The sequence below is a fragment of the Rana temporaria genome, chromosome 8, assembly GCF_905171775.1.
Source record: "Rana temporaria chromosome 8, aRanTem1.1, whole genome shotgun sequence".
NCBI lineage: Eukaryota > Metazoa > Chordata > Amphibia > Anura > Ranidae > Rana > Rana temporaria.
Genome location: NC_053496.1, coordinates 92692353 through 92709996, shown reverse-complemented (window position 1 = coordinate 92709996; position 17644 = coordinate 92692353). Strand labels below are relative to the sequence as shown.

General features: G+C 41.0%; 1 protein-coding gene across 1 annotated transcript; it reads right to left on the bottom strand.

The window, feature by feature from the left end:
- Positions 1–1611: 1611 nt before the first annotated feature.
- Positions 1612–16638, bottom strand: LOC120910424 (beta-microseminoprotein-like). The gene is made up of 5 exons (XM_040322184.1): positions 16576–16638; positions 11948–12067; positions 9790–9898; positions 7302–7407; positions 1612–1840 (listed from the first exon to the last, which is right to left on the bottom strand). The coding sequence occupies exons 1-5, from the start codon at positions 16636–16638 to the stop codon at positions 1717–1719; spliced, it is 522 nt and encodes a 173-aa protein (XP_040178118.1). The 3' UTR covers positions 1612–1716.
- Between the last annotated feature and the right edge of the window lie 1006 nt (positions 16639–17644).

The window sequence follows — 17644 nt, the reverse complement described above, 5'->3', positions numbered from 1 at the left end:
TTGGAGCACTAGGTACACCTACAGCCTGACGGCAGGAGACGAGCTTGGTGCTCGAGGATACTTTTTTTACCACAGATTTCTGACAATCTATTGATTACCAATACCTGGGAAGCCAGAGTGGATCAAGGCACACAGTTGGGGCTTACGAACTTGGCGTTCGTGGATTAACGCCCACGCTCCCTTATACAAAAGTGAGTGCAATACCGTGTGACTAGCCATTGCTCCACTGTGGATTTCCATAGAGTTACGCTATGAACCTTTTTCTCTATGCTCTAACTTTAAGGAGACTCCTATATTACTGCAACCAACCTCCTCCATCTACATTTGGGGCACATTTATGCTGTTTATCCGACAGCAGTGAGGTGAGCTGCTTGCAGACACAGAGGTGTTTTACACTGAAGGATTCGTTAAGCACGCTGTGCTATGTTTTGGTGACAGGACCTATTACACACCAGATCTTATCTTCATCCTTTTTTCAATATTTTGTTGGTGTTTTATGTCAAATATCAGACTTTATTTATATCAATTTGTTTTGCATTATATGCAAAGTTTGGGATTTTCTATCACTGGATTCACAGGATTAGTACACTCAGCAATTTTCCTTGATGTATTATATGTTTATTTTTATTGTTTGATATACTCACTGGGCCAGATCCACAACCAGCGGGCGCAACTTAAATGTTCCCATTTAATTTAAACTGCCGCAAAATTTCTACCTAAGTGCCCGATCCACAAAGCACTTACCTAGAAATTTGCAGCGGTGTAACTTAAATCCGTCCGGCGCAAGGCGTGCCCAATCTAATGGGGCGAGTCCCATTTAAATTAGGCGCGCTCCCGCGCCGGACATACTGCGCATGCTCCCGACGCTATTTTCCCGACGTGCTTTGCGTTACATTACGTTGCGCCGAGTTTTGTGAATCGCGACGGGTAAAAAAGAGATGTGGCGGGAAAAAAAAATGTAAAAAGAAATTTGACAGCGACGCGGGAAAGACAGGTATACTTTTACATGGTGTACTAACTTTACACTTTGTAAAAGCAGCCCTATCTTTGCAACGGCAAACACACTTACGAAGACTTAACGAAGGGAAAAAGCTTTGTGGATCTCCGTAAGTGCTAATTTGCATACCCGACGCTGGATGTCGACGAGAAATGCCCCCAGCGGCGGCCGCGGTACTGCATTCTAAGATCCGACAGTTTAAGTCCATTACACATGTCGGATCTTAGGGATATCTATGCGTAACTGATTCTATGAATCAGCCGCATACATAGAAACAGGGATACGACGGCGTATCAGCAGATACGCCTGCGTATCCCTTTTGTGGATCTGGCCCACTGTGCGTACCATTGGCCAGCTTATTTAGACACTTCATCTGTTTTTTTTTTGGGGGGGGGGGGGCAGGACTTTAGTTTTTAGTCTTGCCTCCCCCTCACTTTCCCTTACATTTCACAGCGCAGTCACCACTCTTTATATCATTTGTCACTTGTCTTTTAGGATTAGATTCACAGGTGTCTGCAGCAGTGCCACTTAGATTAGACCCTTATAGTAGGCCCACAGACAGCGCGGGAGTTCTCTCTATATATAAACTACTAAATAAAACATGTCTCCCCTCATTTATTTACACAAACGTTTATTATTTAACCCATAAAAAACTGATCATTTTGTTGAATAAAAAAAAAAATTGCATTGATTTTCTCTTTATGGCACTGTTACACCGGTCACATTACGCCTTTTACAATACAAGCATTGGTAGAGTTGTCTTTTCTCTTGATTTCGTATGTACATGAAGTTTTGTTTAATACCGCTTTACATTCTGGGTCGAAAAGGACAGGTTGCATAATCCTGCAAGAAAAGATTAAAGAGTTTATTTTGTTTTCATTGGCAGTGTTCAGAATATTTTATATATGAGAAGATTTGAGTAGTGAACCAGTAACAGAAGGTTGCAACGGCAAAACAAATGATGCATTATTTGTAATGTGTTTTCAGGTAGAACCTTCTACACTTTCGTGTCTTGTTCTAGTACTTCTAATTTTACATTCTGCTTTTATCTAGCATGGTTAGTGACAAATGATACAGATCCTATATGGAAGAATCTCATTTATCATGCTGGACCAGGAAAGTAGTTTTTAAATACAGGAAAACTGATATGGCAAGAAAGAGACTACATGCTGGTATGTTAGCAGGTGCAGTTTGCTTACTTGCCACTAGATGGCTCTGTTCCCATTATACAACCCTAATTCCCAAAAAAGTTTGGAAGCTGTGTAAAATATACATAAAAACAGAATGCAATGATTTGCAAATCTCAGAAACACACATTTTAGTCACTCACTATAGAAAATAGAAAACATATCAAATGTTTAACCACTTCAGCCCCAGAAGATTTACCCCCTTAATGACAGGACATTTTTTGCGATACGGCACTGCGTCACTTTAACTGACAATTGTGTGGTCGTGCAACGCTGTACCCAAACAAGATTGATGTCCTTTTTTCCCCACAAATAGAGCTTTCTTTTGGTGGTATTTGATCACCTCTGCGGTTTTTATTTTTTTGCTGTTTAAACAAAAAAATCCCGACAATGTTGTAAAAGAAAAACAATATTTTTAACTTTTTGCTATAACAAATATCCAAAAAAAATTTCTTCATCAGTTTAGGCCCATATATATTTTTCTACATATTTTTGATAAAAAAAAAAATCACAATAAGCGTATATTGATTGGTTTGCACAAAAGATATTGGGCCAGATTCAGGTAGACTTACGACGGGCGTATCAGTAGATATGCCGTCGTAAGTCCGAATCCCCGCCGTCGTATATTTAAGCGTATTCTCAAACTGGGATACTCTTAGATATTGCTAAGATATGACCAGCGTAAGTCTCCTACGCAGTCGTATCTTAACTGCATATTTACGCTGGCCGCTAGGGGCGTGTACGCTGATTTACGCCTAGAATATGTAAATCAGCTAGATACACCTATTCACGAACGTACGCCCGGCCGTCGCAGTAAAGATACGCCGTTTACGTAAGGGGTTTTTCAGGCGTAAAGATAAACCACCAAAAAGATGGCGCAGCCAATGTTAATTATGGACGTTGGAACCGCATAGAATTTTTCAAGTTTTACGTCGTTTGCGTAACTCGTCCGTGAATGGGGCTGGCCGTGAGTTACGTTCACGTCGTAAGCATTGACTATTTGCCGACGTGACTTGGAGCATGCTCACTGGGATACGTCCACGGACGGCGCATGCGCCGTTCGATCGAAACGTCATTTACGTGGGGTCACACTTAATATACATAAAACACGCCCACAGCTTCAACATTTGAATTAGGCGGGCTTATGCCGGCCCTTATACGCTATGCCGCCGTAACTTTGGCCACAAAATCTTTGAGAATACCATACTCGCCTCTCAAAGTTACGGCGGCGTAGCTTATAGGAGATACGCTACGCCCGCCTAAAGGTATGTGAATCTAGACCATAGTGTCTACAAAATAGGGGATATATTTATGGCATTTCTATTATTTCTTTTTTTTTTACTAGTAATCAGTGATTTTTAGCGGGACTGCACCATTGCAGCAGACAGATCGGACACTTTGTGCACTTTTTTGGGACCAGTGACATTTATACAGCGATCAGTGCTATAAAAATGCACTGATTACTGTATAAATGACACTGGCAGGAAAGGGGTTAATACTAGGGGGCGATCATGAGGTTAAGTGTTCCCTAGGGTGGTGTTTCTAACTGTGGGGGGAGTGGACTGAATGGGAGTAGAGAGAGATCGCTGTTCCTAATCACTGGGAACAGACGATCAATCAGTACTCCCCTGTCAGAACGGGGATCTGTCTGTTTACATTGACAGATCCCGGTTCTGGCTTTCAGTGGAGCGAGTGAAAATTAAGGAGACCAGTTGCTGGAGTTTTGGAAGAGGAATTATGTCCCATTTGAGCCCAATATAAGATTCTAACTGCTCAACAGTCCGTTGTCATCCTGCGTCAAGTCAGTTTCACAAAAGTTTTAGCAAAACAACAAAACCGAACAAAAAAAAAATCTCTGATGGAAAGGGAAAAGAAAAACAAACACATACAAATCAATGTGTATGGCAATGGTAATATAGCTATCAGCAAGTGAGATAAGACACAGAGGGAAAGCTATAGACTGGAGGGGGGGGGATTATAGTCACAGAGGGGGCCATAAAACTGTAGTATAATGGGTTAGAAAACCAATATCCAAATTTAGGCCATTGTTTTTTTGTGTTTGAAGTATCATTCTTAGTTCAAGAAGGGGACACACCCTGAAAGCTCGTCCATGAAAAATTATATGTTAGTGAAAATAAAAAAAGTATCACGAGCAGTACTCAATTTTCTCTGTCACAATTGCACTAATACGGCTACAATCACCTCAAAGAGAATGTAAAATTTCAATACGTCTGACCACAGAACAGTTTTCCACTCTGCAACAGAACATTTTAAATGAGCTTTGGCCAGAGACACTCTGGCCCAGATTCAATAAGATTTGCGCGATATTTGCGTGGGAGCAGGGCAACGATTTTGCCCTGCGCCCACGCAAATATTTTGCGCTGCCCTCGATTCACGGAGCAGTAGCTCCGTGACTTGTGAGGGCGCGCCGGCAAATTTGCCTGGCGTAACCGCGCGCAAGTTAAATGATCCGGGGCGGGAATCATTTAAATTAGGCGTGCTCCCGCGCCGAGCGTACAGCGCATGTTCCGTCGGGAAACTTTCCCGACGTGCATTGCGGCAAATGACGTCGCAAGGACGTCATTTGCTTCAAAGTGAACGTGAATGGCGTCCAGCACCATTCATGAAGCACTTACGCAAACGACGTAACATTTGAACGTCGCGACGCGGGAGCGGCGGTATAATTTAGCACAGGCTGCCCCTGCTATTAGAAAGGGCAGCCTTGCGCTAAAGTAGCCGTACGGAAACTCCGTACCTGGCTTGCGCGGGGCCCGCACAAGATTGTGAATCAGTGGTAGTATGCAATTTGCATACTACACGCTGATACACAATGGGAGCGCCCCCTAGCGGCCCCCGCAAGAATGCAGCCTAAAATCTGCGAGGCATAAGAGCCTTATGCCGCGCAGATTTTAGGCTGCAGCCGGTGTAACGAGGTTCCTGAATCAGGAGCACTCGTTACACCGGAGCAAGTAAGCAATTGCGCCGTGTAACTCATGGTTACACGGGCGCAATTGCTTCTTGAATCTGGGCCTCTGACTCTCTGAGATGCCCCTTTTATACCCAATTATGTTACTGAGCTGTTCTTCCAGCTCTTCCTTGCTAGTACCACTTACTTACCAGATTTTTGTTGCCATGTCCCAACCTTTTTTGAGATGTGTTGCTGCTGTCTATTTTAAAATTACCTTTTTTTTTATGGTACATTTTCATTTGATATGTTTTCTATTTTCTATTGTGAATGCAATATGGGTTTATGAGATTTGCTAATCATTGCATTCTGTTTGTAATGTAGATTTTACACAGAATTCCAACCTTTTTGGTATTTGGGTTGTAGTATAGGGAAAGTGGTAATTGGTGTTAGGCCACTTTAATAGAAAACCTCACTCGTGATATAATGGATGGAGGTAGTTCCCATATAAGTGCCAGGATGGGAGGGGCCTTGGAGTTGTGGCATGGGAGCCAAACACCCCAGAGCTATACAGATTTGATTGGCTGCTGTCCAAGGACCCCTAACAGGGTTGAAACCCCAGTCAAGGTGGTTCAGAACTCAGCCATAGGAATGGCTGTAGTCGCCCTGACACTTTTTGCAGTTTTCTGTGGGGTGTGAGCAGGGTGCAAAAGGCCTTTTAGGTCAGGCCAATATAAGTGCATTACCTTTTTCTATAATAAATGAGTAAGGCATTATTACACTAAGGCCAATCTTTCTTTTTTGGTCCTTTTCTGAATGAGACGGTCACAGATTCTACAGTGTTACCAGTGTGTAAGAGACATTGCAGCCATCCATCCTGTGATAATCATCCATAAGATTATCTGTGCAAGTTAAAATCCTTGGCTGGGCTGTAGCAATAAGCCTGGTTTTGCTTGCTATCTGGTAAGTTTTTCTTAAGGTCGCGGTGCACTTTTTGATGTGAATCACTGTGGTGACACAGTGAAAAAGATTTTCCTCACCATCCACAATTATAGAAAACATATTGCCATGATATTCAATCAAATTTAGCGCTGCTTTTCTTATTATATCTCTTTGTTGTGTTATCCCACATTAAGCTGCTGCTTTTTCGATTTATTTGCTGACACACTTTTGTGTTTTTTTTGCATTCTTTATCTGTATACCTGTGTCTTTCTTTGTTTTACAATGTCTAACAATCAAGTTGTAAACCATCCGCTGTCTATGATCCCATTGATCAGTATTACTGAGAAATACTCTATCGCAGTAACACCCACTTAATGGCAGTGTTCACATCTTTCTATTATGAACCATGGATCAGAATTCAGCCGGTTCAGCAGGGACTGTCCGAATGTCGATCCATGTATGGGCAGGCTGGTTGTACAGAATACAATATAATTTATTGATTGACTTCTGTACAACCAGCCTGTCAGATTTCTCTGCTCAATCAACGCTACATGCTATAGCCAGCAGCGCTGATTAGTGCATTCTGATGACGAGGCAGTCTCCCCGCTGTCAGAATACAATGACACAGTGGGGGGGATTTCCCCATTTACCTCAAGTGTGTGGATGGGGGAATTAAGTCTTTTTTCTTCCGTTCAACATTCATGTTGAATGAAAAAATTACTCATCTATTGGCCGCTTTAATCTGAACTAAGCGCTAGCCGGGGTGATCATGTGATTAGTAAAAATGTAACTGTATAGCCTTGTGATCAGGGCTCAAGTCCTGCGGGAACGGAGTTCCTGCACTTTTTTCACAGCAGGAATGCAGTTCCCTTTGCAGGACTAGAGCAGCCGAGAGCAGCCGAGCCGCCCGAGCCAATCCTTCACTAAGGGGCGATGCCCAGCTCGAAGCAAGTTCTTTCTAAATCCCGGGATAACTCGCTGCAGACCTCCGCAATGTCCCCTGGGAACAATGACAAAAGCTCCCAGGAGACATTGTGGCATCGAAGAAGTGACGGAATACCCGCACACTTCCCAATGAATCCATATACAGGAAGCTGTCAGTAACATAAAGGATTACTAAGGTACAGTGGATCGGAAAAAAAAAACATGCGGTTTAGTAATTATGCATATGAGCGTATCATATTTTTTTTTTTTGGTGGGGGAGTGGATCTTGGGTGGGAGTTCCCACACTTTTTTCCCCAGGACTTGACCCCTGCTTGTGATCACTTACTCTGTACAGCAGTCTATCGAACCACCTGGGTGACATTTGCACTTCTTACAATCCTCTGTGAACCACGTTGAATTAAATTTTCTTATGATTTCGCCATCCATACAGCCTGGAAAATATCAGAGGAAGAACAAAAAAGTTTTAAGGCTAGAAGTAAAATTACCTATTTTTTTCAGTATGCTAGTTTTAAACATTTTGGCAAAAGTGCCAAAGCCATTGATTTGGTCCAAGTTGTTCCTTTGAGTATGGTGCCACCTAACCACTTGTATGTGGACGTGGTATTGCCTGAGATAGACGGTTTGCTTTTTGGTGGGTGAAGGTTGAAACTTGGTAAGGTATGCATAGCTGTTGCAGTGTCTTTCAACATCTGTCAATCTGCATTGATTTATTTAATCATATGCTGAGGAAGTGAGCCAATGCATCACTATAACTAAAGTAAGAAATCTTTAAAGAAAGGATTACAAAAAATATAAATTCAGGAAAAAGCTAACATATAATAATATATTAATGCCCGTACACACGATCGGAATTTCCAATGGAAAAAGGCAGACGGACTTTTTCCATTGAAATTCCGACCGTGTTTATGTCCCATCGGAGTAATTCCATCGGAAAATCCGACAAATTCCATTGGAGTTTAGAATTCCGATGTGATTTTGGTCGGACAAAGGTCCGATCGTGTGTACGGGGCTTAAGACTCAGCTATGAGTTTTGTAACCTTTATAAGAGCGCAAAAATGCAAAGTTCTGCTTTATATCATCACATAATTATTGATTAATTTCTACTTTTTTGTATTTAGTATTTTGTATTATAAGTTACTGTATGTTGTGTATTGTTTTTCATAAAGTCTACTAGAGAGTGTCTAAAATGAAGTAAAGAATGAGGTACAAGAAAGACTCAGTATATAGTAAAAGTATTTTTCTAAGTTTTTTAGTTTGAGGCCAACTTATCAAAAATATTTATAGATTAGATACATTAATAGGTTTACCAAAAAAATGATGAAAAGGTTGTTAAAATTCTCTACATTAGTTACATACCGTATTTTCACCGCCGCTTCCGGGTATGTCTTCTGCGGGACTGGGCGTTCCTATCTGATTGACAGGCTTCCGACCGTCGCATACTACACGTCACGAGTTGCCGAAAGAAGCCGAACGTCGGTGCGCAGGCGCCGTATAGAGCCGCACCGACGTTCGGCTTCTTTCAGCAACTCGTGATGCGCTGTATGCGATGGTCGGAAGCCTGTCAATCAGATAGGAACGCCCAGTCCCGCAGAAGACATACCCGGAAGCGGCGGTGAAAATACGGTATGTACGGAATTTTTTTTTAAAAAACAGCCGCTTGTCATTAGGACAACTCGGCTGAATGTAATGTTAAAAATTAATTTTTGGGTGAACCCCCGCTTTTAAAAACTAATACATAATTAGAAATAAACTGGATATCTATCATCATTACTTTGTGACCATTGGCACGTTTGTTCAATTTTTTATTGCCCATTGACCCAAAACAAATAAAATTAAGGTCTTGTGCTTCTATGAAATATTGTTGATGCCTAATTTAGTAATTTGGCATCAAAATCTATTATTTATTTATTTTTTTAAAGGTTTCTTTATTAATTTTTTTATAAATTTTTTCCAACATTACAAACAAATAAATAAATACACATTATTTAAAAGACACACGTTATACAAACACTCATACGCGGTCTCAATATAACCCCTTCATAAAATTTAACTAATATTTATATTAATTGTTAATAATATAATGACATATCCCCTTATCTCATACACATCATCCCCAATCCTATGCCTTCCGACTTCTCCATCTGAATTAAACCCAATGTCGGGAGATAATAGGTTAGAGACAGATAGAGACAGGCGGGAGAGGGACAGGGCATGGCCAGAGAGAGTAGAGTACCAAGGAAAGAAGGAAAGGGAGGGAAAGATATCGGGGAGAGGAACCTTGTCCCCCCTCCTCAAAGAAAAAACAAAAAAACAAAAAGTGATATCTAAATAAGTGTAAGTTACTTTGGGAAGGCTTTCCTGAGCGGGAAAGCCTGTATATGTATATGTATATGTCCAAACGGGACAAGCCTGTATATGTATATATACAAAAATTCTCAGTGCAGGTGGGGGAATAAGAAAAAGAGGTAAAGGGGGGATAGAGGGGAAACTTACGCCCCTCTAAAGAATTCCTGAGCAAGTGAACACTCTAATATAAAAAAAAAAAGAAAAAAGTGATATCTAAATAAGTGTATGTTACTTTGGGAAGGCTTTCCCGCCCAAGCCTGTATATGTATATATAAAAAAATTATCGGCGGAGGAATAAGAAAAAGAGGTAAAGGGGGGATAGAGGGGAAACTTACGCAAAATCTATTTCCTCCAAATCATTTCCCTTAGCTCTACTCCGTCCTGACATTTACTTTTAACCAGAATTGTTGAAAGATAGAATGCATTCATATCACATTGTGAGAAAACTTGAATAAAGACATCCTTACCAGGGAGTATTTGGCCTCTGCTTAAACGTCTTGGTTCAATTTCAGAACATGTTGCATTACATAACATTATTAGGAAACCAGAAGCCAGTATTAAACAGACCACATGAACCTGCAGAAAATCACAAAAAAATGCATAATACTATTAAATATTATACTATGCTGTACTGCTATACTATGCCAATAATTAAAAAAAAATTGTTGTTTGAATATTTATATTAGGTCTTGGTGGAACGTGTATGTACACTTTGTACTTTTTTTCCTTAAAGAGGAACTTCTTCTTCTTTTAAGTTTTGAAATGTTAGTAGCTACAAATATTCTAGCTGTTGAAATGGGGTACTTACCAGTGCCAAGGTCTATCACTGTCTTCCCAAGTTCCCACAACCGATTTTTCTTACTGTTGCGGGTTGCTGGCACCGCCATCTTAGATACAGCAGCTGGCTATGGTTTCCCATGGAACCACAGCTGACTTCTACTGCGCATGCATGAACTTGGTCCTGCAGCACATCACATCTCCCTGGAGGCTGTGGGAGGGGCCGCATCCTCACCTAGACGAGGATTGTGGAAGTGGGAGCGATAAAAAAATCAATACCCAACCCCCCCCCCCCAAAAAAAACTGTTACAGTTTGGGGGAGAGAGCGAATCAGCAGTACTTCACTTTTTGAGTGAAGTTTTCTAATAATGTATTTAAGCTTCTGACTAGGTTGTATGTATTACATTTATGGAAGGCCCCAGTCACATCTGTGAGTTGCGTTAAGGCAGTCCTTTTAATTGAATGGGCTGATAACGCTCCAGAACTGACAAAAAAAAGTGCCTGTGCTATTTTCCTGATGCAGCACACCATAATGCATGGTAGTGCGCTAACATGTTGCTTTAGTGTGGGGTGTGTAGCACCCTGAAGTGTACAGAGTAAGTAAATTATTTTTTTGCTGTACAAACAAACCTACAGGAGGACAGCATTGTAACAATGATTCCTATCAGCCATAAACATCAGCAAGTCCTCAAGTTTGCTTTCAAGTTCTACAGTTCTGGGCATCCCATGCTTTTCCCCATAGCCCATGCTAGTTTAACCCCAAAATAAACAAAGCAAAATAAACAACCCATGGACTGGTTCTTAAATCTGCGTGAAAGCTGCAAAAAATAAATCCTGTTGCATGGCTGTGTGCGTAAGGAAGGACCCGAAAATCCAGCGGCCCTTACGGGGGAAGAACTACAGGTGATGTTAAACACAATAATGCATACATGGTGCAGTGTCATGCACCACAAAGTGTGAAGCCAACCCAAAGGTTTTGTCCACCCAGAACTTATGTTTTAGTTTTGGTGGATACATCAGAGGTGAATCAACAATCAGTTTATTACATGGGTAAAGAATTCTAGAAACAAGGTCTCTGAGCTCATGTTATCAGGTCCTCAAATCTGCTGGGGCAGCAACAATGATGTCTTCCTCGCCCAGTTGAAGTTCTTATTGCCGTGTACACGCGATCGGATTTCTGATGGAATAAAATCCAATGGAATTTTTCGTCGGAATTCCGATGAAGCTGACTTCCATCAGTCTTGCCTAAACATGATCAGACTAAATTCCGACCGTCCAAAGCGCGGTGACGTAAAGCACTAGGACGAGCCGAAAAAACTTGATTCTGAGGATGCGTGGATTTTTCTCAGACAATCGTAATTTCCTATAGTTTTTTTTCCATTTAAAACATGTTCTATTATTTTACACCGATGGAAAAAAGTCCGATGGGGCCCACACACGATTGTTTTTTCCTCGGAAAAAACGATTGTGTGTACACACCTGAGACACACCTGAGAGATTGTTTCTTGACTCCCAAAAGTTATAATAAAATTATAGAGTGACTCACTAACACTTAGAACTGAGCTGTGACTGTCTGGGCTAAGCTTTCAACAGAATGGTGCAATCATTTAATTGTTAATTATTGTATAAAGCAGGGAGGACAATAAAATTGTCTAATCCTTCATAAAGACCTGGCAGAGGTTCTAATATTTTTATACTCTATCCATAACTAAAAAATAAAAAAATAAAACGTTTGGGCTTTAGATATACTTAAAGTGGCAAATACTAGAAAGAGCAGTTTACCTCTTAGAATTTCCTCTAAACATATTATAAAGGCTATCATTTTGCCTGAAGGCACAGTTCACTTACCATTGGAGAGGTCCGTGAATTGTATGAGTGATGCATAATTTCTGAAGAGAAGAGTAGTACACAAACAGAAGACGGGTCCTTTGGAAGATGACTGCTGAAGGTGAAGTGTAGTTTTATGAACTAAGGAAAGGTGTGGCTACAAGACACATTATTACAAATGACACTCCCATACTTTACGAAGGAAGGTGCAATTTTTATGAATTACTAATGGAAAAGTTATTTTTAGTAGCGCTGTAATATTTTATTTGCAAAGCCTTCATAAAAGAACACATGAACAGCTAAAGTACACGTGCTAGAATGATGCCAAATGTAGTGTGCAGACTCTAATTTTGAGCAGTTATGTAAACGTTATTTGAATAATCATCATCAACCTTTTCCTTTTTGTTACAATTCTCAGAATGGTAAGGCAGTCAGTCATTAACCACAAGCAAAATGAAAAGATGACATACATGATACAGACTGTCACAAGAATGAACACAACAGTTTTTATTTCCCCCTTAACATTTTATTACCAGTTGATCCTGCCAGTAGATTTGTTATTTACCATTGCTGTAAGTGGCCAAGCTGTCCAGAAAAAAAAAATATATATTTACAAAAGGCTCTCTTTTTGCTCCTTAATGGCCAGAACAATCAGCAGCAATGGCCAATCAACCAACAGGGGTCATTGTTTTCAGTAGGTTGGGTGCAAACACAAAAAGGCCACCATTCTGCTTAAAGCAGTAGTCTCCTTAAAATGTTTGTTAACCAAAAAAAAAAATTAAATCCTGTTCCCTTAACGCATGTTATACAGCACAGTGCTTGTTCTGTGTCATTTGGCCCCCTGTAACACCTGAAATACCTGGTTGATCCTGCCAGTTTATACCCTCTCCTCTCTGGGCTGACTCCCATCTATCAGGGCCGCTGAGCCCTGACACTGGAGTCAGTGTACGTGTCTCCGTCATACACTTGTGGAGAAGTTTAAAGCAGGGTAGGTTATAAAAAAATATTCCAACCTTTAAACATCTCACAGAGCACTGTTCAATCCATTATCCCAAAATAGCAAGAGTGTGTCACAACTGCAAACCTACCAAGACATGGACGTCCACCTGAACTGATAGGCTGGGCAAGGAGAGCATGAGAGATGCAGCCAAGAGACCCATGGTAACGCTGGAGAAGCTGCAGAGATCCGCAGCTCAGGTGGGAGAATCTGTCCACAGAACAACTATTAGTCGTGCACTCCACAAATCTGGCCTTTATGGAGTGGCAAGAAGAAAGCCATTGTTGAAAGAAAGCCATAAGAAGTCCCATCTGCAAATTGCGAGAAGCCATGTGGGGGACACAGCAAATGAATCAAAAAAGGATGGGGGAGAAGGGGGAGGGAGGACACAGCAAACATGTGGAAGAAGGTGTTCTGGTCAGATGAGACCAAAATTTTACTTTGTGGCCTAAAAGCAAAACACTATGGGCCTGGATTCACAGACATTTGCACTTGCGCCGCATATCAGTGATACGCTACGCCGCCGTATCTTACCTGGCGGAATTTCGAATCCTCAGCGATTTTGCGCCGTAAGTTACGGCGGCGTAGTGTTTTTCTGGCGGCGTATTTGAAATTGGGCGGTTTGGGGGCGTGATTCATTTAAATGAAGCGCGTCCCCGCGCCGAATGAACTGCGCATGCTCCGTTTTGAAATTTCCCGCTGTTATTTGCGCGAAATGACGTCGCACCGACGTCATTTTTTGAACTTAGACGTGAGTTACGTCCTTTCCTATTCACGGACGACTTACGAAAAAAAAAAAAATCCAATTTCGATGCGGGAACGACGGCCATACTTAACATGGCAAGTCCATCTATACGCAGCAAAATAGCAGCTTTAACTATACGCCGGGAAAAGCCGACTAGCGACGATGTAAGAGAATGCAACGGCCGCGCGTACCTTCGTGGATCGACGGAAAAAGCAAATTAGCATACTCGACGCGGAAAACGACGCAAACTCCACCCAGCGGGCGCCGAAGTATTGCACCTACGTTCCGAAGGCGTACGAAGCCATACGCCTGTCGGATCGAAGCCAGAAGCCATCGTATCTTGGTTTGAGGATTCAAACTAAAGATACGACGCGGCAAATTTGAAAGTACGCCGGCGTATCAGTAGATACACCGGCGTACTCGCTCTGTGAATCTGGCCCTACGTGTGGCGTGAAACTAACACTGCACATCACCCTGAACACACCATCCCCACCGTGGCAGCATCATGTTGTGGGGATGCTTTCTTCAGCAGGGACAGAGAAGCTTGTCAGAGTTGATGGGAAGATGGATGGAGCCAAATACAGGGCAATTTTATAAGAAGACCTGTTAGAATCTGCAAAAGACTTGAGACTGGGGCGGAGGTTCACCTTCCAGCAGGGCAATGACCCTAAACATAGAGTCAGTAAAAAAAAAAAAAAAATTGCCCGTGGGACTTTAAATAAGGTGTTCATGATGATCAAGAGTTAAACAAGATGTATGAGTGTATAAAGTAACAAAGTTTATTGGAGTAGTTCTAATTCTAAACATACAGCCAGAGCTACAATAGAATGGTTTAGATCAAAGCATATTCATGTGTTAGAATGGCCCAGTCAAAGTCCAGACCTAAATCCAATGGAGAATCTGTGGCAAGACTTGAAAATTGCTGTTCACAGATGCTCTCCATCCAATCTGACAGAGCTTGAGCTATTTTGCAAAGAAGAATAGGCAAAAATGTCACTCTGTAGATGTGAAAAGCTGGTAGAGACATCCCCAAAAAGACTTGCAGCTGTAATTGCAGCAAAAGGTGGTTCTATAAATTAATACAAATGCACGCCACACTTTTCACATATTTTTTTGTAAAAAATTTAGAAAAACATTTATAATTTTCCTTCCACTTCACAATTATGTGCCACTTTGTGTTGGTCTATCACATAAAATCCCAATAAAATACATTTATGTTTTTGGTTGTAACATGACAAAATGTGGAAAATTTCAAGGGGAATGAATACTTTTTCAAGGCACTGTACATATGTGAATAAATCAATATGTGTTATATAAACTGATGAATGAATAATTCTATAAGTGATATTTGTTAATATACAATCAACAATTAAAGTGCAACGTGTGTGTGTGTGTGCAAATATGCAAAAGAAAACTGTGACACCAAACATCATAAATAATGAGTCTCAAAATGAATGAGTTAAACATCCTAATGCAATTAAAAGTACAATTGTAATTTCCCAAAAACATTTGTGCAATGCCCTTTATACAGTATATATATATATATATATATATATATATATATATATATATATATATATATATGTATATATATATAATGGCTCTTCAAGCCAATTAAACACCATGGCCCGGATTCACGTAGATCGGCGCATATTTCTGCTAGCGTAGAGCATCTCATATGCGCTACGCCAACGTAACACAGGGAGGCAAGCAGAGCATTCACAAAGCACTTGCTCCCAACGTTGCGCCAGCGTAACGTAAATTCCTCGGCGTAAGCCGGCCTAATTCAAAGTAGGTGGAAGGTGGGCGTGATCCATTTAAATGAAGCGTGACCCCATGCAAATGATGGGCCGAACGAACGGCGTATGTGCCGTCCCGTGGACGCATCCCAGTACGCATGCGTCTGAATCACATCTTAAATACTCCATAAGATACGTTGAATCACTGCCTACGACGTGACGTAACCTACGCCCAGCCCTAGTCACGTACTACGTAAATGACGTAAAATACGACGGCTGTTCCCTGGTCCATACCTTAACATGACTTACCCCTGCTTTATGAGGCTTAACTTTACGCCGGACGTACGACTTACGTAAACAGCATATATTAATGGGCCGGGCGCAAGTACGTTCGTGAATCGGTGTATCTCACTCATTTGCATATGGAAATCGAATTTCCCATATGCCTCCAGCGTAAATATGCGCCCAAGATACGCTGGCGCAGGCAAGTTACGTTGGTTGCAAGAAGCCTATTTTCAGGCGTATCTAGTTCTATGGGCACAGCGCACAGATACGACGGCGCATCGTTACACTTACGCGGCGTATTTAGAGATATGTCGGTGTAAGTGCTACGTGAATCCGGGCCCCAGTGTTCAAAGAAAAAATGTGAGTCCTTCACAAATCTCACCAATATAGATTTGCTGTTTGAGATGGTGGACTTTTTCAATGAGCTCCAATCACTGCTCCGCTGTATTATCTAAATAACAGACACATCTTGCCATGGAGTGTGTAATGAGCAAGGAGAAAGAAGGAAAAATGCTTTTCATGGTGTGGTATAGTTCAAACAGGCATTTAATAAAAGCAACAATATAATTTCCACTCAAATATTTCAAATGCCCACCTGGCACTAAGGATAACATGATCATTGTATCTCACATGACACAGGCTCTGACCATTCACCCTGTGATATCATCAGCGTCCCTGTCTCACTCAATGTACGTTTCGTCTGATTAATGTCTTCATGGAGTGGCCTACTCGTAGGAGGAACAGTGCCCTATCAATGGTGTCAGTAGGAGGAATAGTGCCCCATCGATGGTATTCATATGCATAATCCACTATATGCTATCCATTATTTATCAATTGCACTTATCTATGGTGTGAGGGAGGTTCATCTTCACTGGGAACATACTTTCACCTCCTCTGGACCACCATAGATTCTGCCATTATCTACTTGGGCTCTTTTACTGGACATCACAGCTAGAATACCCCACCAATACATCACAATTGTGGATTCTCAGGGCATTTATCCCTAGATACAGTCACTAATGCACTTTAGTGTTTTGACTTTAATGCTGATCTCTTTCAGATTGCACTCATGTGATATATAGACCTCTAAGTCCCATCAACTGCTTTTATTCCTTTTTTCCCTTCCCACTTTTTGGATCATTTAAGGACAGCTGTTTTCCTATCCAACACCCCATATTGTGTGCAGTTTATCTAGTATAGTACCATTGTATATGTTATACTAATTGATCCAACTAATGCATATCATTTTCATAGGGATGGTTGAGCTCAATTCAGATTTTGTATTACATTTTTTTTTTCATTTTTATAATTTTTTTTAGATTAACAACATAACTGAGCTCATAAGCAGTATTATTTGAAATGTGCTCATATAGACAAGCAAGTAATGAACAAATCCCTCCTACATGGGGTTTTAAACAAAACACTGCCAACATTGTGCCCTCAAAATCAGTTTTTATTTATTTCCATTTTTGATGTTAATTAGGAGGTTTAATTTATTGTTTACATTGGTGAGTGATGTTAAAATTGGTTTGGAGTCACTAATATAAGGAAAGGTACTTGTGTTAAGAAAGTGGGAATATTAAAATAAGTGATTGTGTAGAAGAAGTTGCAAAGGTTAATCAATAAACCATCTAGTTTCGAGACGTCCCAGATCCACCGCTGTTAATATTTGTACTGATCCTGCAGCACTATTGCAAGTGCGATTTTAAAAGTTTTGACTTTAATAAAAACTAATTTTATGGATTGACGCTATGAGAAGTATTTCTTCCATCCACCTATATGTGAGTGTGCCCAATGACCAGACCCACCTCAGAGGAGGAGATACCATCAGACAGAAGACCAGGGTCGACCTTGTTTAAATGTGCTTTTGGTGAGTCTGGAACCGAGAAGGGAGCACGTGTGGAATTCACCCAACTCTTCACCAAAAAATATTGTTGATCCAGGCACAAGTC